General features: G+C 38.7%; 2 protein-coding genes across 2 annotated transcripts in view; both read right to left on the reverse strand.

Moving 5' to 3' along the window:
• Positions 1 to 8,754, reverse strand: part of LOC137248425 (zinc finger protein 91-like) — a 191,521-nt gene extending 182,767 nt beyond the window's left edge. The window contains exon 1 of the mRNA XM_067779363.1: positions 7,293 to 8,754. Coding sequence (XP_067635464.1) covers positions 7,293 to 7,699 — 407 coding nt within the window. The 5' untranslated portion in view covers positions 7,700 to 8,754. The remainder of the gene's footprint in view (positions 1 to 7,292) is intronic.
• A 27-nt stretch (positions 8,755 to 8,781) lies between these two features.
• The window catches only part of LOC137249247 (zinc finger protein 345-like), a 70,957-nt gene continuing 55,737 nt past the window's right edge, over positions 8,782 to 24,001 (reverse strand). The window contains exon 9 of the transcript XR_010952301.1: positions 8,782 to 8,877. The gene's annotated coding sequence lies outside the window, so the exon portion shown is untranslated. The remainder of the gene's footprint in view (positions 8,878 to 24,001) is intronic.

The raw sequence follows: 24,001 nt of genomic DNA on the forward strand, positions 1-24,001 counted from the left end.
TTTTAGGTCGATTTGGTGCTTAATAGACGACATGGTAGGCCATAAAAAGCATTGCTACTGGCACTCCACACTAACCAGTCACGATCCATTTTCTCTCCATTTGGCAAGATTCTTTTTAACAACGAGGTAGGAAATGCCTCGTCATGACAATCATGTGGAAAAATAAAAGGACACTTTTGATTACCTCGACGAATTACTTCGTTGACTTCTTCAGATAGCAAAAACTCTTTATACACGGTACCGATATCGAAGTCGTTCAAATAATCTGGACTTTGGTACAGAGTTGGTGGTATTGTTGGAAGACTTTTTGAAGATAAACCTTCATCAGTGTCACCACGAAAACTTTACGATTTCGGATTCATGTAAACATTCATTTTTATACTCAGTTGAGCAGAGCTCACAGAGTATATTAAGTTTGATTGGATAACGGTTGGTTGTACATATATAAAGGAATCGAGATAGATATAGACTTCCATATATCAAAATAATCAGGATCGAAAAAAAATTTGATTGAGCCATGTCCGTCCGTCCGTCCGTCCGTCCGTCCGTTAACACGATAACTTGAGTAAATTTTGAGGTATCTTGATGAAATTTGGTATGTAGGTTCCTGAGCACTCATCTCAGATCGCTATTTAAAATGAACGATATCGGACTATAACCACGCCCACTTTTTCGATATCGAAAATTTCGAAAAACCGAAAAAGTGCGATAATTCATTACAAAAGACCGATAAAGCGACGAAACTTGGTAGATGAGTTGAACTTATGACGCAAAATAGAAAATTAGTAAAATTTTGGAAAATGAGCGTGGCACCGCCCACTTTTAAAAGAAGGTAATTTAAAATTTTGCAAGCTGTAATTTGGCAGTCGTTGAAGATATCATGATGAAATTTAGCAGGAACGTTACTCTTATTACTATATGTACGCTTGATAAAAATTAGCAAAATCGGAGAAGGACCACGCCCACTTTTAAAAAAAAATTTTTTTTAAAGTAAAATTTTAACAAAAAATTTAATATCTTTACAGTATATAAGTAAATTATGTCAAGATTCAACTCCAGTAATGATATGGTGCAACAAAATACAAAAATAAAAGAAAATTTAAAAATGGGCGTGGCTCCGCCCTTTTTCATTTAATTTGTCTAGGATACTTTTAACGCCATAAGTCGAACAAAAATTAACCAATCCTTTTGAAATTTGGTAGGGGCATAGATTTTATGGCGTTAACTGTTTTCTGTGGAAATGGGCGAAATCGGGTGATGCCACGCCCAGTTTTTATACACAGTCGTCCGTCTGTCCTTCCGCATGGCCGTTAACACGATAACTTGAGTAAATTTTGAGGTAACTTGATGAAATTTGGTACGTAGGTTCCTGAGCACTCATCTCAGATCACTATTTAAAATGAACAATATCGGACTATAACCACGCCCACTTTTTCGATATCGAAAATTTCGTAAAACCGAAAAAGTGCGATAATTCATTACCAAAGACAGATAAAGGGACGAAAATTGGTAGATGAGTTGAATTTATGACGCAGAATAGAAAATTAGTAAAATTTTGGACAATGGGCGTGGCACCGCCCACTTTTAAAAGAAGATAATTTAAAAAAAAATTTTTTTTAAAGTAAAATTTTAACAAAAAATTTAATATCTTTACAGTATATAAGTAAATTATGTCAACATTCAACTCCAGTAATGACATGGTGCAACAAAATACAAAAATAAAAGAAAATTTCAAAATGGGCGTGGCTCCGCCCTTTTTCATTTAATTTGTCTAGGATACTTTTAACGCCATAAGTCGAACAAAAATTAACCAATCCTTTTGAAATTTGGTAGGGGCATAGATTTTATGCTGTTAACTGTTTTCTGTGAAAACGGGCGAAATCGGTTTATGCCACGCCCAGTTTTTATACACAGTCGTTCGTCTGTCCTTCCGCATGGCCGTTAACACGATAACTTGAGCAAAAATCGACATATCTTTAATGAACTTAGTTCACGTACTTACTTGAACTCACTTTATTTTGGTATGAAAAATGAACGAAATCCGACAATGATATCGGATATCGAAAATTACGAAAAATGAAAAAAATGCCATAATTCTATACCAAATACGAAAAAAGGGATGAAACATGGTGAGGTAATTGGATTGGTTTATTGACACGAAATATAACTTTAGAAAAAACTTTATAAAATGGTTGTGACACCTACCATATTAAGTAGAAGAAAATGAAAAAGTTCCGCAGGGCGAAATAAAAAACCCTTAAAATCTTGGCAGGTATTACATATATAAATAAATTAGCGGTATCCAACAGATGATGTTCTGTGTCACCCTGGTCCACATTTTGGTCGCGATCTGGAAAACGCCTTCACATATACAACTACCACCACTCCCTTTTAAAACTCTCATTAATACCTTTAATTTGATACCCATATCGTACAAACACATTCTAGAGTCACCCTGGTCCACCTTTATGGCGATATTTCGAAACGGCGTCCACCTATAGAACTAAGGCCCACTCCCTTTTAAAATACTCATTAACACCTTTCTTTTGATACCCATATTGTACAAACAAATTCTAGGGTCACCCCTGGTCCACCTTTGTGGCGATATCTCGAAACGGCGTCCACCTATGGAACTAAGGATTACTCCCTTTTAAAATACTCATTAACACCATTCGTTTGATGCCCATATTGTACAAACAAATTCTAGGGTCACCCCTGGTCCACCTTTGTGGCGATATCTCGAAACGGCGTCCACCTATGGAACTAAGGATTACTCCTTTTAAAATACTCATTAACACCATTCGTTTGATGCCCATATTGTACAAACAAATTCTAGGGTCACCCCTGGTCCACCTTTGTGGCGATATCTCGAAACGGCGTCCACCTATGGAACTAAGGATTACTCCCTTTTAAAATACTCATTAACACCTTTCATTTGATACCCATATCGTACAAACGCATTCTAGAATCACCCCTGGTCCACCTTTATGGCGATATCTCGAAAAGGCGACCACCTATACAACTACCACCTCTCCCTTTTAAAACCCTCATTAATACCTTTAATTTGATACCCATATCGTACAAACAAATTCTAGGGTCACACCTGGTCCACCTTTATGGCGATATCTCGAAACGGTGTCCACCTCTGGAACTAAGCATCACTCCCTTTTCAAATACTCATTAACACCTTTCTATTGATACCCATATTGTACAAACAAATTCTAGGGTCACCCCTGGTCCACCTTTATGGCGATATCTCGAAACGGCGTCCACCTATGGAACTAAGGATTACTCCCTTTTAAAATACTCATTAACATCTTTCGTTTGATACCCATATTGTACAAACGCATTCTAGGGTCACACCTGGTCCACCTTTATGGCGATATCTCGAAACGGCGTCCACCTGTGAAACTAAGCATCACTCCCTTTTAAAATACTCATTAACACCTTTCTTTTGATACCAATATTATACAAACAAATTCTAGGGTCACACCTGGTCCACCTTTGTGGCGATATCTCGAAACGGCGTCTACCTGTGGAACTAAGGATTACTCCCTTTTAAAATACTCATTAACACCTTTCATTTGATACCCATATCGTACAAACTCATTCTAGAGTCACCCCTGGTCCACCTTTATGGCGATATCTCGAAAAGGCGACCACCTATACAACTACCACCACTCCTTTTTAAAACCCTCCTTAATACCTTTAATTTGATACCCATATCGTACAAACAAATTCTAGGGTCACCCCTGGTCCACCTTTATGGCGATATCTCGAAACGGCGTCCACCTATGGAACTAAGGATTACTCCCTTTTAAAATATTCGTTAACACCTTTCTTTTGATACCCATATTGTACAAACAAATTCTAGGGTCACCCCTGGTCCACCTTTATGGCGGTATCTCGAAACGGCGTCCACCTATGGAACTAAGGATTACTCCCTTTTAAAATACTCATTAACACCTTTCATTTGATACCCATATCGTACAAACGCATTCTAGAGTCAACCTGATCCACCTTTATGGCTATATCTCAAAAAGGCGACCACTTATACAACTACCATCACTCCCTTTTAAAACACTCATTAACACCTTTCTTTTGATACCTATATTGTACAAACAAATTCTAGGGTCACCCCTGGTCCACCTTTATGGCGATATCTCGAAACGGCGTCCACCTATGGAACTAAGGGTTACTCCCTTTTAAAATACTCATTAACACCTTTCATTTGATACCCATATCGTACAAACGCATTCTAGAGTCAACCTGATCCACCTTTATGGCTATATCCCTAAATGGCGTCCACCTATAGAACTATGGCCCACTCCCTCATAAAATACTCTTTAATGCCTTTCATTTGATACACATGTCATACAAACACATTCCAGGGTTTCCCTCGGTTCATTTTCCTACATGGTTATTTTCCCTTATGTTGTCACCATAGCTCTCAACTGAGTATGTAATGTTCGGTTACACCCGAACTTAACCTTCCTTACTTGTTGTTTGATGTTTTTATTGTCTCCTCAGGCCCAGGCAAAAAATCATTATCAATATTCGTTGCTTTTGAAATTCGGCTTAAAATTTGGACATGGAACAACTAAAGACTCTCCTAAATTAAAAAAAATGTCTTGGTACCTCTAAATCGCGGGCCTTTGCGAAACTCCGGGCCCAGGGAATCCCCCATTCCCCATTCCCCCACCGAATCGCTGATATTTCCTGGTGAAATCGTTCTGCTTGTTCATCACTGAATTTTCCAAGATTTTCGGGGAAGAAATCCAAATGGGTATGTTAAAAACGGATTTTGATTGACATTCTGCATCCTATTTCTTCATAAACCTTTAAAAACTGATTTACTACTTCAACATAGTCATCACTCCTGTTGTTTCCAAGTAAGTTTTCACACAAAGAAATAAAGCCCTTCAACGCTCTTTGTTCGATTGAGTTAAATTTTTCGAAACATTTTTTGTCAGAAAAAAATTTTCATATTTCCTGACCAACAAACACAACAAAATTTCTGTCTGCCTCCAAGACAATCCTAAATCACGCACAAGGTCCCGAAAATCTTCTTTTGAGACTACACGACGTTCCGTTGTTAGAACCCCAGTTGGAAGAAATTCCTTTTCATTTCTGAACTGTCAGATTTTATTTTTCAGATTCCAATGCATGTTTCGATTCAAGATTTGCAACAAAAATATTCGTTTTTTTCTTCCTCTATTGGGTGAGATACGGTTACTACCTCAGCATATTTTTTGCGGTCACGGGTTTTATAGTGGCGACCAACGCTGTTTGTTTGGCAGAAATAGCAATCTTCTTCCTTATGGAAAATTTGACGATGCCAAACCATTGGGGTTGAAAATGGTAAAGGTCGATTGTTGCATTTTTCAGTTTTCCATTTTTTGAGTTAACTGGACAGGGGTATTCTGGTTCATACCAAAACACTTTTATCATTCGCGCGGTCGAAGAAATTGTTAAAAGCTTCTTTAACGGCTTAATTAGTCTATAATTTTACGCGATGTTGCTTGTCAACGACTAATGTAATTGTGCTAAAACCGCACGGCACAACATCGACTTCATGGTGGGAGTTCAATTTTCTTGTTTACAATAAGCATCGTAACTTAAACATTTATAAACCGATTTTGGTAAACTAAGACTTTTCTTACTCGGGATAAATAGTTCTTTGAGAATAAATGTTTAAACGTATTTTTTTTTTTTTAATGAAATGTTACATAAAAAGGACGTCAAACTGTGAAAAACGGGAAAAATGGTTAAATCCTAGATAGCTTTTAGGAAATGTCCCAATTTTTTTGTATAAAATATAAACAAATATGTATATATCACCTTAAAGCTTGAATCATCTTGTATTAACGATACATACAGGCTTTGGGGAGTGTTATCGGTGTTAATAGTCCTTTGCCGAATATAGATCCGGCCCGTTCCGGTAGCCCAGCACCATTAACGTAATAGCGCGACCATCTCGGAAACGATTAACATGACCACATTAAACCTTCTAGGCGTATCATGACCTTATATTATAAAATTTTACAAATCTTTCAAACTAAATGGTAAAAATATTTGCCCCAAATCGACAAATTTTCCTTTGAATAAGGCTTAACGGATAAAATGCAAACACCAAAAATATAAACAAACAGCCTTGTTTTGCACTTAACTCAAAATTGTAACCTCGTTCCAATATGTGGCCAATTTTATTGTAAACAGATGTAATTCAAAATTTTATTTTGTTGGGAAAACGTAAACAAAGTTTTACTTTTTCATAGAGTTCCATTATAGAATTTAGATTCAAAGGCATATATGCCCCCTATTTTTGTCTTTCTGAGTATTCTATAAATGTCAGCATAATCTTGTTGTTGTTGTTGTAGCGATACGGTTGCTCCCCGAAGGCTTTGGGGAGTGTTATCGATGTGATGGTCCTTTGCCGGATACAGATCCGGTACGCTCCGGTAAAACAGCACCATTAAGGTGCTAGCCCGACCATCTCGGGAACGATTTATGTGGCCAAATTAAGCCTTCAGGCCATCCCTGCCTCCCCACCCACAAGTTCCATGAGAAGCTTGGGGTCGCCAGAGCCTCGTCTGTTAGTGTAACAGGATTCGCCGCGGATAGGTGAGGTAGACAATTGGGTTTGGAGAAGCTATATATTGCGCTAGCAACCTGAAGGGTTGCGCTACACAGCCCCTTGAGTCTGGTATTTTAGTCGCCTCCTACGACAGGCATACCTACCGCGGGTATATTCTGACCCCCTAACCCGCTGTTGTTGATAATCTTCTTAGTTGGTTTTGTTGGTATATCGAAAAATCTAAAAGTCAAAATTTTGAGTTTAATCAATTTACAATTAAACGTGCGATGTAGTAGGGCTTCCATGGACTGTCGGTTTCTATCACAAACAGAAATTCAAACATAATATTGTCCAGCCGAAACTACGCGAACCAAAAAGAAGTTTTCGAAAAATTTCAATAATCGAGAAGTATCAAAATTTGCACGAAAATCTCGAAGTATGCAGTTTTGTAGTGCACTCAATTTTAGTCTATCAAAGTAGAAGGAATGAGTCTCCCAAAAAGGAGCACTTTTTCTTACATTTTCAAAGAATATTTTCTACGTCGAATACGCTCCAATTCGAGCATTTTCCGAGTCGCACTTAAATGATGCGGGCATTGCGCTGGGTATCCTAACGCAGCTCCTTATGGTATCCTATGTTAGCTGGGGACGCGCTAATAGGCGCGATATACATACATAAAACAGAAAGTTAGCAATATACTCCTTATCATACTTACGGCACAGTTACTTTGTGCTCTTCCGTTGTAAATTCCTCCTTCGTAACACAGGTTGTTGAATGGATTGTGTCGCTACATTCAGTATTTTCTTCATCATTTTCAATGGGCCCGTTTTTGATAAATTCGCTTAACTCGTCTTGCGAATTTTCACAATAATCCAGCAATTGTTCGTTTTTTAGTAAATGTTCAGCAGTACTCCATTGTGCTGATTCCGACTCAATTGCTTGCTGTCTGCCTTCAAGAACCTTTTCGGTTTCTGGAAGAAGTGAGTTTTGAGCAGTGCATTTGGGCTGGCAACTGCTTAACGGGTATGAATCTGTGTCGTTTGTTAATACTTCATCTTCAATTGCTGCCTCCATCATCGACATGTTTAAATCATCCCATTTTTTAGAAACCATTTCTTGCATCCTATGGTCGGACTGCACGCACAATTTTTGGAACCGATACACACTTATCAATTGGTGCAAGCATTTACAACAAATTTTCTTTGGTAGCTCGTCACTTAGCTGCACTTCCACTATTTGGGGTATTGTGCTGGATAACAAGTCAACTATTCGTAATTCGTCGCATTCCTCAATAGTTTCAAAAATAGATTGGTGTTGTGGTTCAGTGCTGCCTTCAGACGTTAAGGCTTCCAGTTTAATCTAGAATTTGGGGTGTCGGAATGCATGAGATTCCGATCAGCACGGGAACTGGTGGTCCCAACGGAGTCATCTCATTGGGAGGTTGGAAGGACGTGTTTTCAATCCTGCCCTACTACAAGACGTATGATTACACAGTTTTATTATTTATGCTCTCAGCAGAATGAGCCACTCTTATCGGACGGTTGGAAAGGACGTGTTTCCAATCCTCCCTGTACCAGATTTCATGTAAATTTGATTGCGAGCGAAATATGTATTTGACTTGATGCATAAGGTTCCTCTGTGTCTATTTGGATTGCCATGTACGCTCAAGGATCAGTAACATGAAATAAAGATACAAAATATTTTATCTTATTTGAAGGGTTTTGCAATATTCTAATAAACTTTTTTTGAAGGTGTTTAAGTATTCACAATTTTTAACATGATTATGGTCAGTTAGTACGTAATTTTCCTTTAGCTCTTGTTTTTTTCTCTTTCTTTCATTCGCTTAAGTAGGCAACTGTGACGTATATGCGCAGAACGAAGCAATTTTGAACTCGTGAATGCGACATCTGGGTAAGTTATTTGTGATTACTTACTATATTGGAATTGTTGGCGGTCGCCGTGGTGTGATGGTAGAATTAGAAGAAAATTTTTCTAAGCGCGGTTGCCCTCTGCAGTATTAGTCGAGCACTCCGAGTGTATTTCTGCCATGAAAAGCTCTCAGTGAAAACTCATCTGCCTTGCAGATGCCGCTCGGAGTCGGCATCAAACAAGTAGGTCCTGTCCCGCCAAATTGTAGGGAAAAATAAAAGGATCACGACGCAAATTCGAAGAGAAGCTCGGCATAAAATCTCTTCGGAGGTTATCGGGCCTTACCTTTATTTATTTATTTTAATACTGTTTTTCCCAAATTACTCCAGCTCAAGTTGTTGTCATAGTTAAACATGGCATGTGCCGGGCCCCTGGTATCGGAAGAGATAAACAAAATAATTAATAGGAAAGGAAAATACAAATTATCAAATAAAAACACCACAAGTTTGGCTTACAAGGGGGAAACAAAATTTTATTGGGATTTTCTTGTGACTAGGTACCGCGCTGAACCAGTTAAATGGAGACAATTTGAACGTTATCTGATGCGTTTCTGATGCTACGCCTCAAGTGCACATAACCTGTTATTCAGTCTCATCTCAAGTCTCTAAATTTTAGATTTTTCAAACCAACCAAATTAAAAAAAATAATAATAATAATAGCGATACTATCCGTGTTTTTTACACGTGTAAATTGGTTAAGTATTTCAATTATTTTATACGGTGTTTAGTGGTTAAGTTGGAATACGACTTTTCTAGTCTCTAGATTTACCGGAAGTGCCGGCCACCATATTTATTTCCAAGGTTGCCACTATTTTCATATCGATATTTTTACAATATTTACAATAGGGTTGCTTAACTTCAAGTAACTTAAGCTACATGTACATAATGGGTTTACAGCTTGGCCAATCTGCCAATAGATCGGCCTCGATCATAGATATATTTACCTTTTTTCTTTACATACGAATGTCTAAATAATTTCTAAAGGATCTACTTCAGAACCTCCATCCTTAAAGTGATTAGCCACCGTTGGATGCGGCGAGCTTCCACAACCCCGTCATATAATAACTGTATCAACTGACAGGTCTCAATATCGCGGACGACATATCGATCATTCCCTAAAGCGGGAGTCATTGGTGCCGTATGTCGTATCCCTAACGTAATCAGCTGTTTATCGTTACGACGATAACCAAAAACCAATTGGTTGGCTACGATACGGTTACGACCTTAGCGGCACCAATAATCGATTGCATTGATTCCCATAAGGTTGGTCGAATCAGCTGTTATAAGGTTACCGATACGGTTACCGATAAAGCACCAATGTCTGCAGCTTAAGACTTTATGAATAGTGTACGGTCCCTTGTATTTAGGTATAAATTTCTTATTGACTCCGGCAGTCGTATCTATATTCCTTATCATCACATAATCGCCTACCTCATATTTCTTACAACTAGTTCCATCCTCGAGCTGTCGTCTCGAGTCGTAATCATGTCTAGCTTTGAAAGCGGCTGATGCTTGTGCACGGATGGATGCTAAATTTCGATCATCATCAGGACATAACTTTTCTTGAAAATATTTAGTAAACTCATCGCCTGTACAACCCCGTCGTTCAACTCCAAAAAAAAGTCGGCTAGGAGTATCTCGACAAGTGCTATGGGCGGAATTATTCACAGCATATTCTACTTCTTGTAACTTCTTACACCAGTCGGCATGGTTAATCGGATCGGTAATTTTACCTAACATCGTCTTGAGGGTTCTATTAACACGCTCCACTTGGCCATTCGCTTGAGGAGAGGCGGTGACTACTTTCACGTGAGCGATATTTCGCTTAGGCATAAAATCACTAAACTCTAGGGATGTAAAGCACGTTCCACCATCACTAATGATCCGTCTAGGTCGGCTATAATAGCTGAAATATTTTTCGAGGGCACAAGTTGCTTCTCGTGTGCTGGTCGAATTAGTTTGGTACAGTTTCACAAACTTAGTAAAAGCGTCGACCACAACTAGAATATGTTTCCGTTTTGAATTTAAAGACGGCAGGGGACCGAATTGGTCAATATGGAGTATATCGAACGGCAAGGGAGATTTAGGGATGGGATATAAATTCCTCTCCTTGGAGCGAGGAGGGGTAGCATACATAAGGCACTTTAAGCACTTTCGGATAAATATTTCTACCTTCGTTCGCTTGTTGGGAAACCAGTAATACGTTACTAACTTCTCAATGGTCTTATCTACTGACTGGTGACCTAATTTTTCGTGAATCAGCCGTATTATGGTAGATTCCATTTCGCTCGGAATAAACATTTTCCTTCCATTAGGCTTGCATTTATATACAAGGCCGTCAATCAGCTCCTGGTTTTTTACTGGATCTTTTTCAAGACGGTTTCGAAGAATACTTATATTTTCGTCGCGTTCCTGGGCGATCTGAACTTGAAATTCAACTTCCTCAATGTTAAGGACGTGTTCAATTTGCGCTCTACTCAGAGCATCGACATGTGTCATAGACGTGCCCTTCCTATGTTGTATTTTATAGTTATAGTTCTCAAGTTCGAGAGCCCATCTAGCAATTATAGGATTAAGTTGTTTCTTTTCAAGAGTCATTAACGAATTACAATCTGTTAATTTTGAACTGCATACCCTCAAGATAAGTTATAAATTCCTTAGGGCATAAATTATTGCTAGAGTCTCAAGCTCAAAGCTATGGTATCTGGATTCGGCACTAGAAGCAGTTTTTGAAAAGTAAGATATAGGGTGAAATTTTGTGTCATCCTGTCGCTGTAAGGGGACTGCACCAAATCCAATGGAACTTGCGTCACATGTAACTCGGTTTCCTTCCCCCGTGATAAATAGCTAATACTGGGCTATTAGTCAGGCGATTCTTCAATTCATTAAAGGCTTTAAGCAGTTTTTATCAAAATTAAAGTCAGTGTTTCTTTTCTGCAGATTCTGTAGGGGTTTAGCAATCTGAGAAAACGACGGCATAAAACGTCGAAAATATGAAAATAATCCTATGCTGCTGCTTTTCATTGCTAGGTATTGGGAAGTTAGCGATGCTTCGGATATGGGATCCGTTTGGCCGGATTCCCGAATGGGTCACTTCATACCCGAGATAATCAATTTCCCGGTATCCAAATTTGCTTTTATCTAGGTTAAGTTTTAGTCCTCTCAAAGACAATCTTTCCAAAACCGTTTTCAATAGGGTACTGTGCTCTTCAAAATCGACTGTGGCGATAACAATGTCATCCATGTATATTATTGTAGACCAAAATTTGCAGAAGTTTGTGTTCGAAATATTGATTTCAACAGTCTTCGTTAAACCAAAACTATATTTAAGAATGAAATTCGACCGATTTTAAGTTGAAATAATTTAATGTTAGGCTCAGTCTAAACTGTTGTTTTTCTTCCCTTTGATACAAGAATTTCATTATAAATAACTGAGTAGCTTCAGTTTTCAGACTAGTTCGACTGTCTTGGGAAAGCTTTTGCTTCACCACTTTGAGTGTTCTTGCGAAGGACAAAGCCTCATCTGGTTAAAATGTGTGCCTACGTATGCACGTATGTAACAGGATCCGTAACGTGTAGGTTATATTTAAACTTGATTGGTAGGCTATAATCAATGTGATTCACACCACTGGGCTAGTTGGGGACATGGCCGCCATCATCATGAAGTGTGAAAATCAAAATTAACATTCGAGACGCTATTTTAAAGTTTCACAAATAAACAGCATATGTTTGAATATAAGGCCAAGCGATTTTTCAAACGACGGCCGCCGTGATGTGATGGTAGCGTGCTCCGCCTACCACACCGTATGCCCTGGGTTCACACCCCGGGCAAAGCAATATAAAAATTTAGAAATAAGGTTTTTCAATTAGAAGAAAGTTTTTCTAAGCGGGGTCGCCCCTCGGCAGTATTTGACAAGCGCTCCGGGTATATTTCTGCCATGAAAAGCTTTCAATGAAAACTCATCTGCCTTGCAGATGCCGTTCGGGGTCGGCATAGAATATGTAGGTCTCGTCCGGCCAATTTGTAGGGAAAATCAAGAGGAGCACGATGCAAATTGGAAGAGAAGCTCGGCCTTAGATCTCTTCGGAGGTTATCGCGCTTTACATTTATTTATTTTTAGATTTTTTAAACCCTTCTTATACGTACATATATCTTCAACTTAAGTATGCGGTGAATCATTTCAAAGAAGTGTTTAAACCACTGGAACCTACTGAAGGATTTTGCATCACTGATTTCGCTTATTATTGTAGCCAATCGGAATATAGAATTTATGAAAAAATCGTTCCTTTTTTCGGATAACTTGCTTTTTTAACAACTTAAGGACAATTTCAAAACATGTTCAACTTGGGTAATTTTATTTGAATTCATCGTTCCTTATCAATTATTTGAAAGAAATATGCAAAGTGAGCATTTAAATTTTTTATATAGCTTTTCTTTCAATGCTTTGTTTTAATGACTTGGTGAATTGAGTGGTGCAAAATCCGTGTTAAGCTGGCATTGAAACCGACTGTTTTATTTTTTATTTACTTTTGAATGGGTCAAAAGAGTTAAGATAAGATTTCGTAATTGGATTCTTATAACTGGCAGTGATGTGCATCCGTTGATACACCTTTCGACCATATCGGACCAATTTTTGACATGAACTATAGATGGCCTAGACAGTCATAAATGAGTAGAAAATATAGTAACGCACCGAACGCCACCGCCGCGCCGATATTTTTGACATTCGGCGGAGGCGTGCGAAAAACGACGAAAATCGGCGGCGTTTATCTCTAGTTGGTTTTCTATAAACTAACGTACACTGTTGTCTGTTTCATGGCGGAACCATACAAGGTGACAGCATGGTGAAATATGTGCCTACGTATTCACGTATGTAACAGGATCCGTAACGGGTAGGTTATATTTAAACTTGATTGGTAGGCTATAATCAATGTGATCCACGCGACTAGGCTAGTTGGGGATATGGCCGCCAACTTTAAGAAGTGTCAAACCAAGAGACTTGGGTATTGAATTATGAAGTGTGAAAATCAAAATTAACGTTTCAGACTATTTTAAAGTTTCACAAATAAACAACAGATGTTTGAATATAAGGCCAAGTGATTTTTCAAACCCTTCTCATACATATATCTTCAACTTAAGTATGCGGTGAATCATTTCAAAGGAGTGTTTAAACCCCTGGAACCTACTAAAGGATTTGGCATCACTGATTTCGCTTATTAGTTTAGCCAATCGGAATACATAATTTTTGAAACAATCGGCACTTTTTTCAGGTAACTTGCTTTTTTAACAACATAAGGACAATTTCAAAAACATGTGCAACTTGGGTCATTTTATTTGAATTCGTTGTTCCTTATTAATTTTTTGAAAAAATTATGCAAAGCGAGCATTTACATTTTTTATATAAATTTTCTTTTAATGCTTTGTTTTAATAACTTGGGTAATTGGGTGATGTAAAATCCGTGTTAAGCTGGCATTGAAAGCGACTGTTTTTGTTTTTTTAATTACTTTTGAATGGGTCACAACAGATAAGATAAAATTTCGCAATTGGATTCCTATAACTGGCAGTGACGCGCATCCGTTGATACCCCCTTCGACCATATTGGACCAATTTTTGACATGAACAATAGATGGCCTAGACAGTCTTAAATGAGTAGAAAATATAGTAACGCACCGAACGCCGCCGCCGCGCCGATATTTTTGACATTCGGCGGAGGCGTGCGAAAAACGATGAAAATCGGCGGCGTATATCTCTAGATATAGGTGGCGGCCACCGTGGTGTGATGGGTAGCGTGCTCCGCCTATCATACCGTATGCCCTGGGTTCAACTCCCAGGCAAAGCAACATCAAAATTTTAGAAATAAGATTTTTCAATTAGAAGAAAATTTTTCTAAGCGGGGTCGCCCCTCGGCAGTGTTTGGCAAGCACTCCGGGTGTATTTCTGCCATGAAAAGCTCTCAGTGAAAACTCATCTGCTTTGCAGATGCCGTTCGGAGTCGGCATAAAACATGTAGGTCCCGTCCGGCCAATTTGTAGGGAAAATCAAGAGGAGCACGACGCAAATTGGAAGAGAAGCTCGGCCTTAGATCTCTTCGGAGGTTATCGCGCCTTACATTTATTTATTTTTTTATATCTCTAGATGGTTTTCTATAAACTAACGTGCACTGTTGTCTGTTTCATGGCGGAACCATACAAGGTGACAGCATGGTGACATACCTACAAACATAAATAAAGTTTCCATGTACTTGGTTTTTGTAAATGTGATGGACTAATGTCAAAATCGTACTGCGCCGGAAGTTGATGTATCAAATCAAATAAAAAAAAAAAGTTTACAATCAGCTTTCCCATGCTGCCAACTTGTATCGTTCCGCCATGGCTGTAATTCAGGTGTTTTTTATATATATTATAGAGATCGAAATTTATCGATGGGTTCTCGCTAGTATCCTATAGTTATGTGAGGTCATGGCAGCAAGCTGGCTCTCAATATTATTTAACCGGCGCTTAACCGTTTAAGCGGTTATGTTCGTCCAACCAGGCTCGCTAGTCGCTTTTTCGTTGAATTAACTGGTGACAATTGGTCACACCAAGCGAATTTGAATCGTTGGCTGTATGCTCACCTTGTGCACCTTAGACGATTTCGGGTTATACATAAATTTTTTTAAATGAAATTTGGTGGAGAAATTAATGAATTGTTTCTTTTATAAAAGCGATCACTCCCGTAAAATTACTAATTATAGTTCTCAAGTAAATTGTTACAGTTCAGGCATTTTCATCACAAGGTCAATAGAATTGCATCCTTGGTCTGGAGTTGAAGTTTTTAAAAGGGGTTCGTGCAAGAACACAAAGGCTCGGGACGATGAACTGTTTAGTTTTGACATCTAGAAGGATTCCTCTAACAAGCCTTTTTTATATTTATTGTCAAAGCATTTTGCACCAATTGAAAATTTTACCTAGAATTACTTTGGTTAGTTTATTGGAAATTAGCACTGATTTTCTTATTAATTGTTTCCAACGAAATTATTCGTTCCTCTGGTGAAATATTTCTTCCACATGTAAATTTATAATTTTACTGTCAAAATATCTATTAACAATCGCGTTTTAATCAATTTAGTACTGTACGATTGCCGTTTAAAAAAAAAATCTTTAGGGTTTTCTTGTGATCTGTATACACCGCTAAATAGTCAAGTTGATCGTAGCACGAAACGCGGCTCTGTCGGTATGTTTCATCTGCACCCAGCCTAAATTAAGCATCGTTGGCCCGGATTTTTTTAACTAATATCGATTTTTTGCGCTTTTTTTACTACCATCACTGGAAAAACGATGGTCGCAGTGAAAGGAAGTGAATCTACAACTGAAATTTAAATTGTTTGTGAAGACCTTTTATGAAGGATTACAGTGACTTTTGTTGTTTGTGAAATTTTAAAACTATGAATATAATGCAACACCAGATAGACTAAATTAAATTAAAAGTGCTGAAACTATGCATTACCGTGCATTATGATCCAATATCCACGTTGCTTGTACGCGCAAGGTAAGAAAAATTTTAATAGATATGCATTTTTTTTTACTTATTTATAATAAGTTGGGCTCAAAATTAATGAGTTATTATTATTAGTTAATTCTATACGGCAACATAACGATGCGTCTTGACATAAGTATTATTAATCCGAAGCCGGAAAATAAAAATTTTAACTCGTTCAAAAGATATTAACGAAAAACCGAAAAATTACCCGCGGGTCCCTCCGAAACCGGGGGTGGTACCCATAGTATTTTTGCGCAGAACACCTTTCTGCGTTGGCGGCCTTTGGCCGCGCTTATAAACAATTACCCTGGGTGGGTCCAAACCGGTTTGGAGACCAAAACTATATCCGCGCAAAACACTTATGTTCACAATTTTTTTTTGTGGGTACACCAACATTACAACAACCACATAAAAATCGCACTCTTCAACTGCAAAAATCTCCGGACAGAGATAAAATTTTAATTTTCCGGCTTCGGATTATTGTTGTCGAGATTAATACGCGTCTTTTGATACCTCCTTTGATATTTTTGGACGCGTATTAGCAGTGTCATGCTGTCGTATAGAACTACCCAAAATTACACTAAATCACCATTAACGTTTGTGGGTAGGATATAATGTTGATTTTGTTTCAATAAAAAAGGCGCCACTCTAACATGTACAAGTGTGCCTGCCTTGGTTTTCTATGAAAGGAACACAAAACACGGTAATAATTTACAACAGGGGTCAACTTCTAATACGCGTCCCAAAATGTCGAGAGAGATGTGATAAAACACGCTTTGACCTCAGTGTCAATTATCCGAAGACGAAAAAGGGCATCAATCAAGAGATATTCACGAAAACCCGCAAAGTACCTTTGCCCTCTCCGAAAACGGGGTGGAATTTATATTATTTTTGCGCAGAACACTATTCTGCATTGGTGGCCTTGTTGTTGTTGTAGCAGTAGCCTTCGCCCAGGTTTTGCAAAAAACGCGGGTAATTCTTTACTTAAGCTCACACTGCTAAAACTCGTCAAAAAATATCGGGAGAGGTGTCAAAAGCCGTGTTATGAATCCAGGACCACGAATCCGAAAGCGGAAATTAAAAATTAGTTTATGTCGACATAGTCCAGAAAAAATCGAAAAATGGCCCGGAGAGTTCTGAAACCGGGGGTGGGATCCAAAGTATTTTTGCGCAGAACACCTTTCTGCATTGGCAGCCTTCTGCCGCGCTTATAAAAATTACACCGCTTTAGAGACCAAAACTATATCGGCGCAAAACACTTATGTTCACAATTTTTTTTGTGGGCATGACAAAATCATCAAAATTACAACAACCACATGAAAATTTTCAATTTTGTTTGCAAATATCTCCGAAAAGAAATAAAATTTCCAATTTCCGCTTTCGAATTCGTGGTCCTGCCCATAGCGCGTCTTTTGAAACCTCTCCCGATATTTGTGCACGAGTTTTAGCAGTTGTGAGCTAAAGTAAAGAATTACCGAAACACCGATTTGGACGTTGATTCGATGGTGATGTTCCTTTGCCGGATATTTATTTATTTATTATTTATTTATTTATTTATTATTTAAAGTCGACGACAAACTATGGTCGACTGCATAATATAAAAGATATATAAATATACAACTCAAAAGATAAAATTTAAGATATATCGAGCTTTCAACAATGTTATATTACATACAAAGAAATATTAATGAACATTACTATTTAATTTCAGAATATAATAATAATAAGAAATATGAGCAGAAATAAGATCTTATGCCGAAATCTTATACTGGCGGAATGCATCAGATTCCGCTCAGCATGACTTCGGAATGCAGTGGATTCCAATCTCCCTGTTGGAATGCAACAAGATTCCAATCAGCATGTCATGGGAATCCGGCAGTGCTAAGAGTAGTGTAATGAGGATACGCCATCACAAGGCATAAAAAAGTAACATGACCTGTGTTGTTGGAATGCACCGGATTCCAATCAGCTCGATGCCTGACCCATAAGATTATACTGCCGGAATGCATACGATTCCGGTCAGTGACTCTTGAAAAAGCATGTTTTTTACGTTGTTGGAATGCACCAGATTCCAATCAACACAGTACTGTCTTGTTCCTTCTTAATGAGACATGTTGATAAATGTTCCTCCGTCCTTAAGCGAGATAGTTCCTGTTTTTTATCGAAGGAATAAAATGCCGGCAAATTAAATTAGCTTGTATCTCTTAAATTAGATAGGCAAGTATTGCATTACGTATAGTGGCAAAAGTACATTCAAGACTGATGCAGCTATACAAGTCATTGTAGTGCGCGCACCAGATAAGAAGAGGATTATTTTTAGCAAAGTTTCGTCGAAAAAGGGGTAAATAGAAAGGAACGTAGTGTCTGGATACTCTAGGGGGAACCGCAAAAAACAAGCGGCTGAGGAGGTCCGCGGAATCAATTTCTCCAATAATGAGCTTATGGATGAACAATACCCCCAGTAATATTCTCCGATTTTCCAGAGTGGGTAAGTTAATAAGAAGAAGTCTACTTCTGTATGGAGGAAGGTGGAGACTTGAGTCCCAATTAAGGCCGCGCAATGCAAATATCAAAAATTGCTTTTGAACTGACTCAAGACGCTTTATATGCTTTTGAGAAACAGGGGACCAAACGCATGAGCAATACTCGAGTATTGGACGAACCAGCGATGTGTAAAGAACCTTAGTGAGGTACGGATCATCGAACTCTTTAGCCCATCTTTTAACAAATCCAAGTAAACCCAACGCTTTGTTGGCTATAGATGAAATATGCATGTTAAAATTCAATTTCGGATCAAAAAGGACACCTAGATCATTTGCAATAGATATACGCTCCAAAGGCGTACCATCTATTACATAAGATTTCAATGCTGGCTTCACTCGGTGAAATGTCATATGCTTACATTTAGAGCAATTTAAAGCTAATAAATTTGTTGTGCACCAACATTGGAACGAGTCCAAGTCGGCCTGAAGAAGATCCAAGGAACTCAAATCGGTAGGACAGCACAGAAGTGTAGCAAAGTTTTACATCATCCGCATACATTATAGTATGGGAATATAATATTGTCTGTGGCAAGTCATTAATGAAAAGGGCAAAGAGCAAAGGGCCTAGATGACTTCCCTGGGGTACGCCGAAGGAAACTCCGAACGATTCCGACAGATTGCACTTGAACAGGACTTTTTGGGTCCGGTTAGAAAGATAGCTTTTCAGCCATATTAATAGGTGAAACGGAAAGCCCAGTAAATCAAGCTTATGAATAAGCAACTCGTGGTTGACGGTATCAAATGCTTTGCTGAAGTCCGTGTAGATGACATCCGTTTGCTTGTTCGCTAAAAATCCTTCCATAACTATAGAGGTGAATACAAGCAAATTTGTAGTGGTTGACCTTTGACGAATAAAACCGTGTTGGCATGGAGATAAAAGACTAGAACACTGATATTGCAGTTGATTGGTGACAATCTGTTCAAAGACTTTAGGAATGACTGAAAGTTTAGCAATACCTCTGTAGTTTTCAACTTTTGACCTACTACCTTTTTTATGCAGGGGTATAATAAAAGACTGTTTCCAAAGTGCCGGGAATGACGCAGATCCCAGAGATAGCTCAAATAATTTTAAAATAGACTCATACATGTTTTCGGCGCAGTACCTAAGCACGCAGCTAGGAACACCGTCCGGTCCCGGAGAAAAGGTGGGCTTCAAAGATTGAAGACTCTGAAGAACAATATAACCATCAATAGCAGGATTCCTAATGTAATTCGAGCTATCTAAGCGATAGGGATATTGACCAGAATGAAAACCACTGGATGAATACGTGGACTTAAAGAACTCAGAAAATAGTTCAGCAACGTCGTCATCAGTGCAAGCTTTTTTACCTCCAAAGGTTAATGAGGAAGGATACCCAGAAGTTTTCCGCTTTGAATTTACGAAACTGTAAAACTTTTTTGGATTTCTAAAAAAATGGGCTTTACAACAACTCAAGTAATTTTTATAACAAAGCTGATTAAGACGGTGAAATTTAGAACGAGCTATTAGATATTTAGAGAGGTCAGCAGATGCTCCAGATTTCTTGAACCTCTTATAAAGCCTAGATTTGATGTTATTAAGTCTGATAAGTTGCCTTGAAAACCAAGGGGGCTTATTCGAACATAGGGTATAGCGAGTAGGAATGCAGGTATCAAAGAAGCTATCAAGCGTACTGTAAAATATAGAGATAGCCGAATCGACATCAGTGCAAGCATAGAGATCCGACCAATCATGGGAAGCCAACAGATCATTGAGCATAATGAAATTCGCTTTGTAGAAGCATCTAGATCGGGGACGAGACTGTACTTGAATCCTACGGGGTAGGCTGATATCAAGTGATATCTCTAGCGTAGGGTGAAGAGGGTCTTCTGGAAGGGATAAAGGTGGTATTTGCGTAAGGGCAGTACCCACCGAGCCATCCACAAATACTAAATCCAGCATTTTATTTCCACTATTTGGAACATTGTTAATCTGTAAAAGAGATGAGTCTAACAAGCAATTGAGAAACTCATGTTGAGCAGTGGGAGTTAAAAAGTTTGAATCACTTATATTAACCCAACTAACTGTTGGCAAGTTAAAGTCAACAACAACAACAAGTCGATCGTTATCTCCCAACTGCGAATGCAAATCACAGATGGCCGAGCTATGACTAGCATAAACATCCATATCCGAACGAGGTGGTATATACGAACAGCAAACAATTACGCTATAGCTACCGAATGAAAGCCTAACTGCTATGAATTCGATATGGGAGATATTGTCCAGCGAAATCAACTCAGACGATAGGTTAGATTCAACAGCAATAAGGACACCTCCCGCTCTAGAGATGCGATCACGCCGAAAACAGCATATTTATTTGAAAAAACCTCAGAATTGTAATTATCAGGCTTTAGCCACGTCTCCGTAAAAGCTACAACTTGTGCAGAAAAGTTGAAAGAATTAAGGAAGAATGGAACAAGTTTTGATCGTAAACCACGAACATTTTGATAATTAATGAGAAGACGGGACAGATCAGCAATTACCTTTGTGTTGTTATTACTGTGTTCGTCATACCGTTTTTTGGCTGTAATAAAACAGGTTCGGCCCTCGCCTTTCTCGTGAACAAGTGAACCACAGTATGCTTGGGCCAAAAAGAGGAATCAAGTACCTTATCGAAATATTCATCTGAAAGGGATATTTTAAATGAGGAGATGTCTCTCTCATATTTAAAGTTAAATTTATACACATTGATGTTACTAGTGGGTGCAACACCAAGTTTAGAGCAAACGTAATGAGCAATGTCATTTTCGGTAAGCGAGGCGTGTAATCGGGACACAAATACAGCCCTACGAGGTGGCACGGCAGTCACCTGCAAAGGAGTAGCGGATAGCGCACCAGAGAGCTGGGAAGGTGCGGCCGTTATAGCGTTGGTTATCGAGCCCGTACTATTTTTTTCAGGTACACTTGTATCGCTAGCAACAACCCCAGTATCGGTAACTCTTATTGTTGGAGCTAAAAATACCGGTGGAAGTGTAGGATGAATTGGGGAGTCCAGCGAAATCAACATTGGTGACGTAGAACAAACAGCCGCAAAGGTACCACTATTAGTTCGTGCATCGTTTAATTTGCCAGAGATCGTCTCACTGGATGTCTCGACACAACCTTGTGGAGATTCTTGTGGAGATTTCTGAGCTGCATTGTTCATAACGTCTTTGGTTAGCCTGTTCGTATTAGTCAACGCGGTTGAAGGGACATTCGTAGGAGGACAGCTTTGCCCCTGACTCGAAGACAAGTTGGAGTCATTGTTGGGCATACATTTCTTTCGTTTTGGGGATTCAGATATCACTTTCAATTTTTTAAAGTGAGCCTCCATCGTTTTGAATCTTTCGTTAAGGTCACGAAACCCAATAAAAATGTTGTTGAACTCTTTCTGAGTTTGCCTCATAAAAGCTCGCATGTCATTTTCTACGGAACGACAATCATGACATGTCCAGTTCAGTCCAATTTTGCTGGATATTAGGTCAACCACCCGACCACCTATGTGAGAGAAACCGGCACAGATAACATGAGCCATATTATCACAGAGCCAACAACAAACATAAGTATCACCACGGGAAATTTTCTTTTGATTGGTGCACTTCTTGACACAGCAATCCAACATAATTGCAAAGTTAAACAAACCCAAAAGAAAAATAGGCAAAAGAAACTATAAGTATAAGATAAATTGAACAGCTGTTCAAAAATTATGGGCAAGAGTTATTTTGGAGCACTGGATGCAAATCGCAAGACAGCGTATAGCTAGCAGCGAACACAACACAAAGCAAAAAGGGCACACAATGACTTGCTAATAGCAGCTACCAACAAAAAGGTATGCAGTTATCACAAATTTTTGTGAAAATCTATGATATATGAACACACAGACTGAATGTTTAAATTGCACAAAAAGCCACTATGTATATTGCACTGTGTAAAGATTTAATACGAAATTAAACTTTTAAACTGTTTTCTATTCTATGAATAAATATTTATAAAAGATAAAACTTGTTTACAAAGTAAAAAGAATAACAATTCGAAGAGCGATCAAAAACACGTCCGCGCACGGCAAGGTTACCAGATCAAGAACCGGTACGTTCCATTAACGAGCGGGAACGATTTAATATGCCCACATTGAACCTTCTAGGCCATTCCACCCCCACCCCCTAGTTTCTTGAGGTGGTCAAAGCATCGCCTGTTAGAGAAACAGGATTCGCCCCAGGCAGGTGAGGTTGCCAATTGAGTAGTTAATTTTTCTAACAAAGTTTCTGGATTTAGTAATACGAGTCTGACCCGTGCGCATCTTGCGCAACCAATATAAAAGTAGCTTATCAAATATCAACAGAAATCAGCTGTTCTATTAACTTACAGCTTGCGCTGCCATAAAAATGTAGTAAAATACAACAACCTTATGAAAATTTGCACAGACTTTATGCTTTTAAAAATGAGGTGCTACGCCGTCTATATAGTAAAGCGTTACAAAAGATATCAGTCATTTAAACTCGGACTGGACCTTAGTAACCCCATTTTGCAGTGGCGTTAGGTGTCTCTGTGAGGCTACAAATATACTTTCTATACAAGTTTCTGTAGAAAGCCATTTATTTCTCTAATTTTCTCAAAGCGGCTACTTCTGACCGTTGAAAATACACCCGTACCGTTTCAGATATCTATACATGCAGTTTGAATTTTATGTATATATTAGCCTTTACCCGCGGCCCGCCCGAAGGAGAAAATGGCCTATTCGCGTTAGCCTGCTTATCAAGTTATCTGTTTAAACATTTTTTTCTGTCCAAAGCATTTTATGTTTGTAATTGAATAAAAAAAGAACTAAATGAGCTGATAACCTGATAGGATCCCAAAATGATAGATCCCCAAATCCCGAAATTATCCAAAAAAAAGTCACGAAATCACCCCGAAGCTATCGCGGATCCCGAAAACCATCCAAAAATGCCCCGGAAGGGTCTCCAAAATTTCCCGGAATAGTCCCAAAAATAACCCGAAATGACCACGACACGATTCCAGACTTATCCAGAGAACCACACAGAAATGATCCCTGAAGGGTACCAAAATGATCCGAAAATAGTCCCGAAAAAGCTCCGAAATGACCCTGACGGGCTCCCGGACGGAGCTCAAAACGCATCTAGAAAATATCCAGGAAGGGTCTCTAATTTATCCCGACCTAGACCAGAAAAGTTCCGAAATGACCCCGAGGGATTCACGACGTACCGTGAAAACCATACAGAAATGATTCCAGAAGGGTCCCAAAATGATCCAGAAATAGTCCGAAAATGACCTCGATGGGATCCCGCACGGATCCAGAAATGATCCCGGAAGGGTCCCAAAACTATCCCGAAAAAGTAACAAAAAAATTCCGAGATGACTCCTACGGCATCACGGACGGATCCAGAAATGATCTCGGAAGGGCCCCCAAATGATCCCAA

This window comes from Eurosta solidaginis, chromosome 4 (assembly GCF_040869045.1).
Source record: "Eurosta solidaginis isolate ZX-2024a chromosome 4, ASM4086904v1, whole genome shotgun sequence".
NCBI lineage: Eukaryota > Metazoa > Arthropoda > Insecta > Diptera > Tephritidae > Eurosta > Eurosta solidaginis.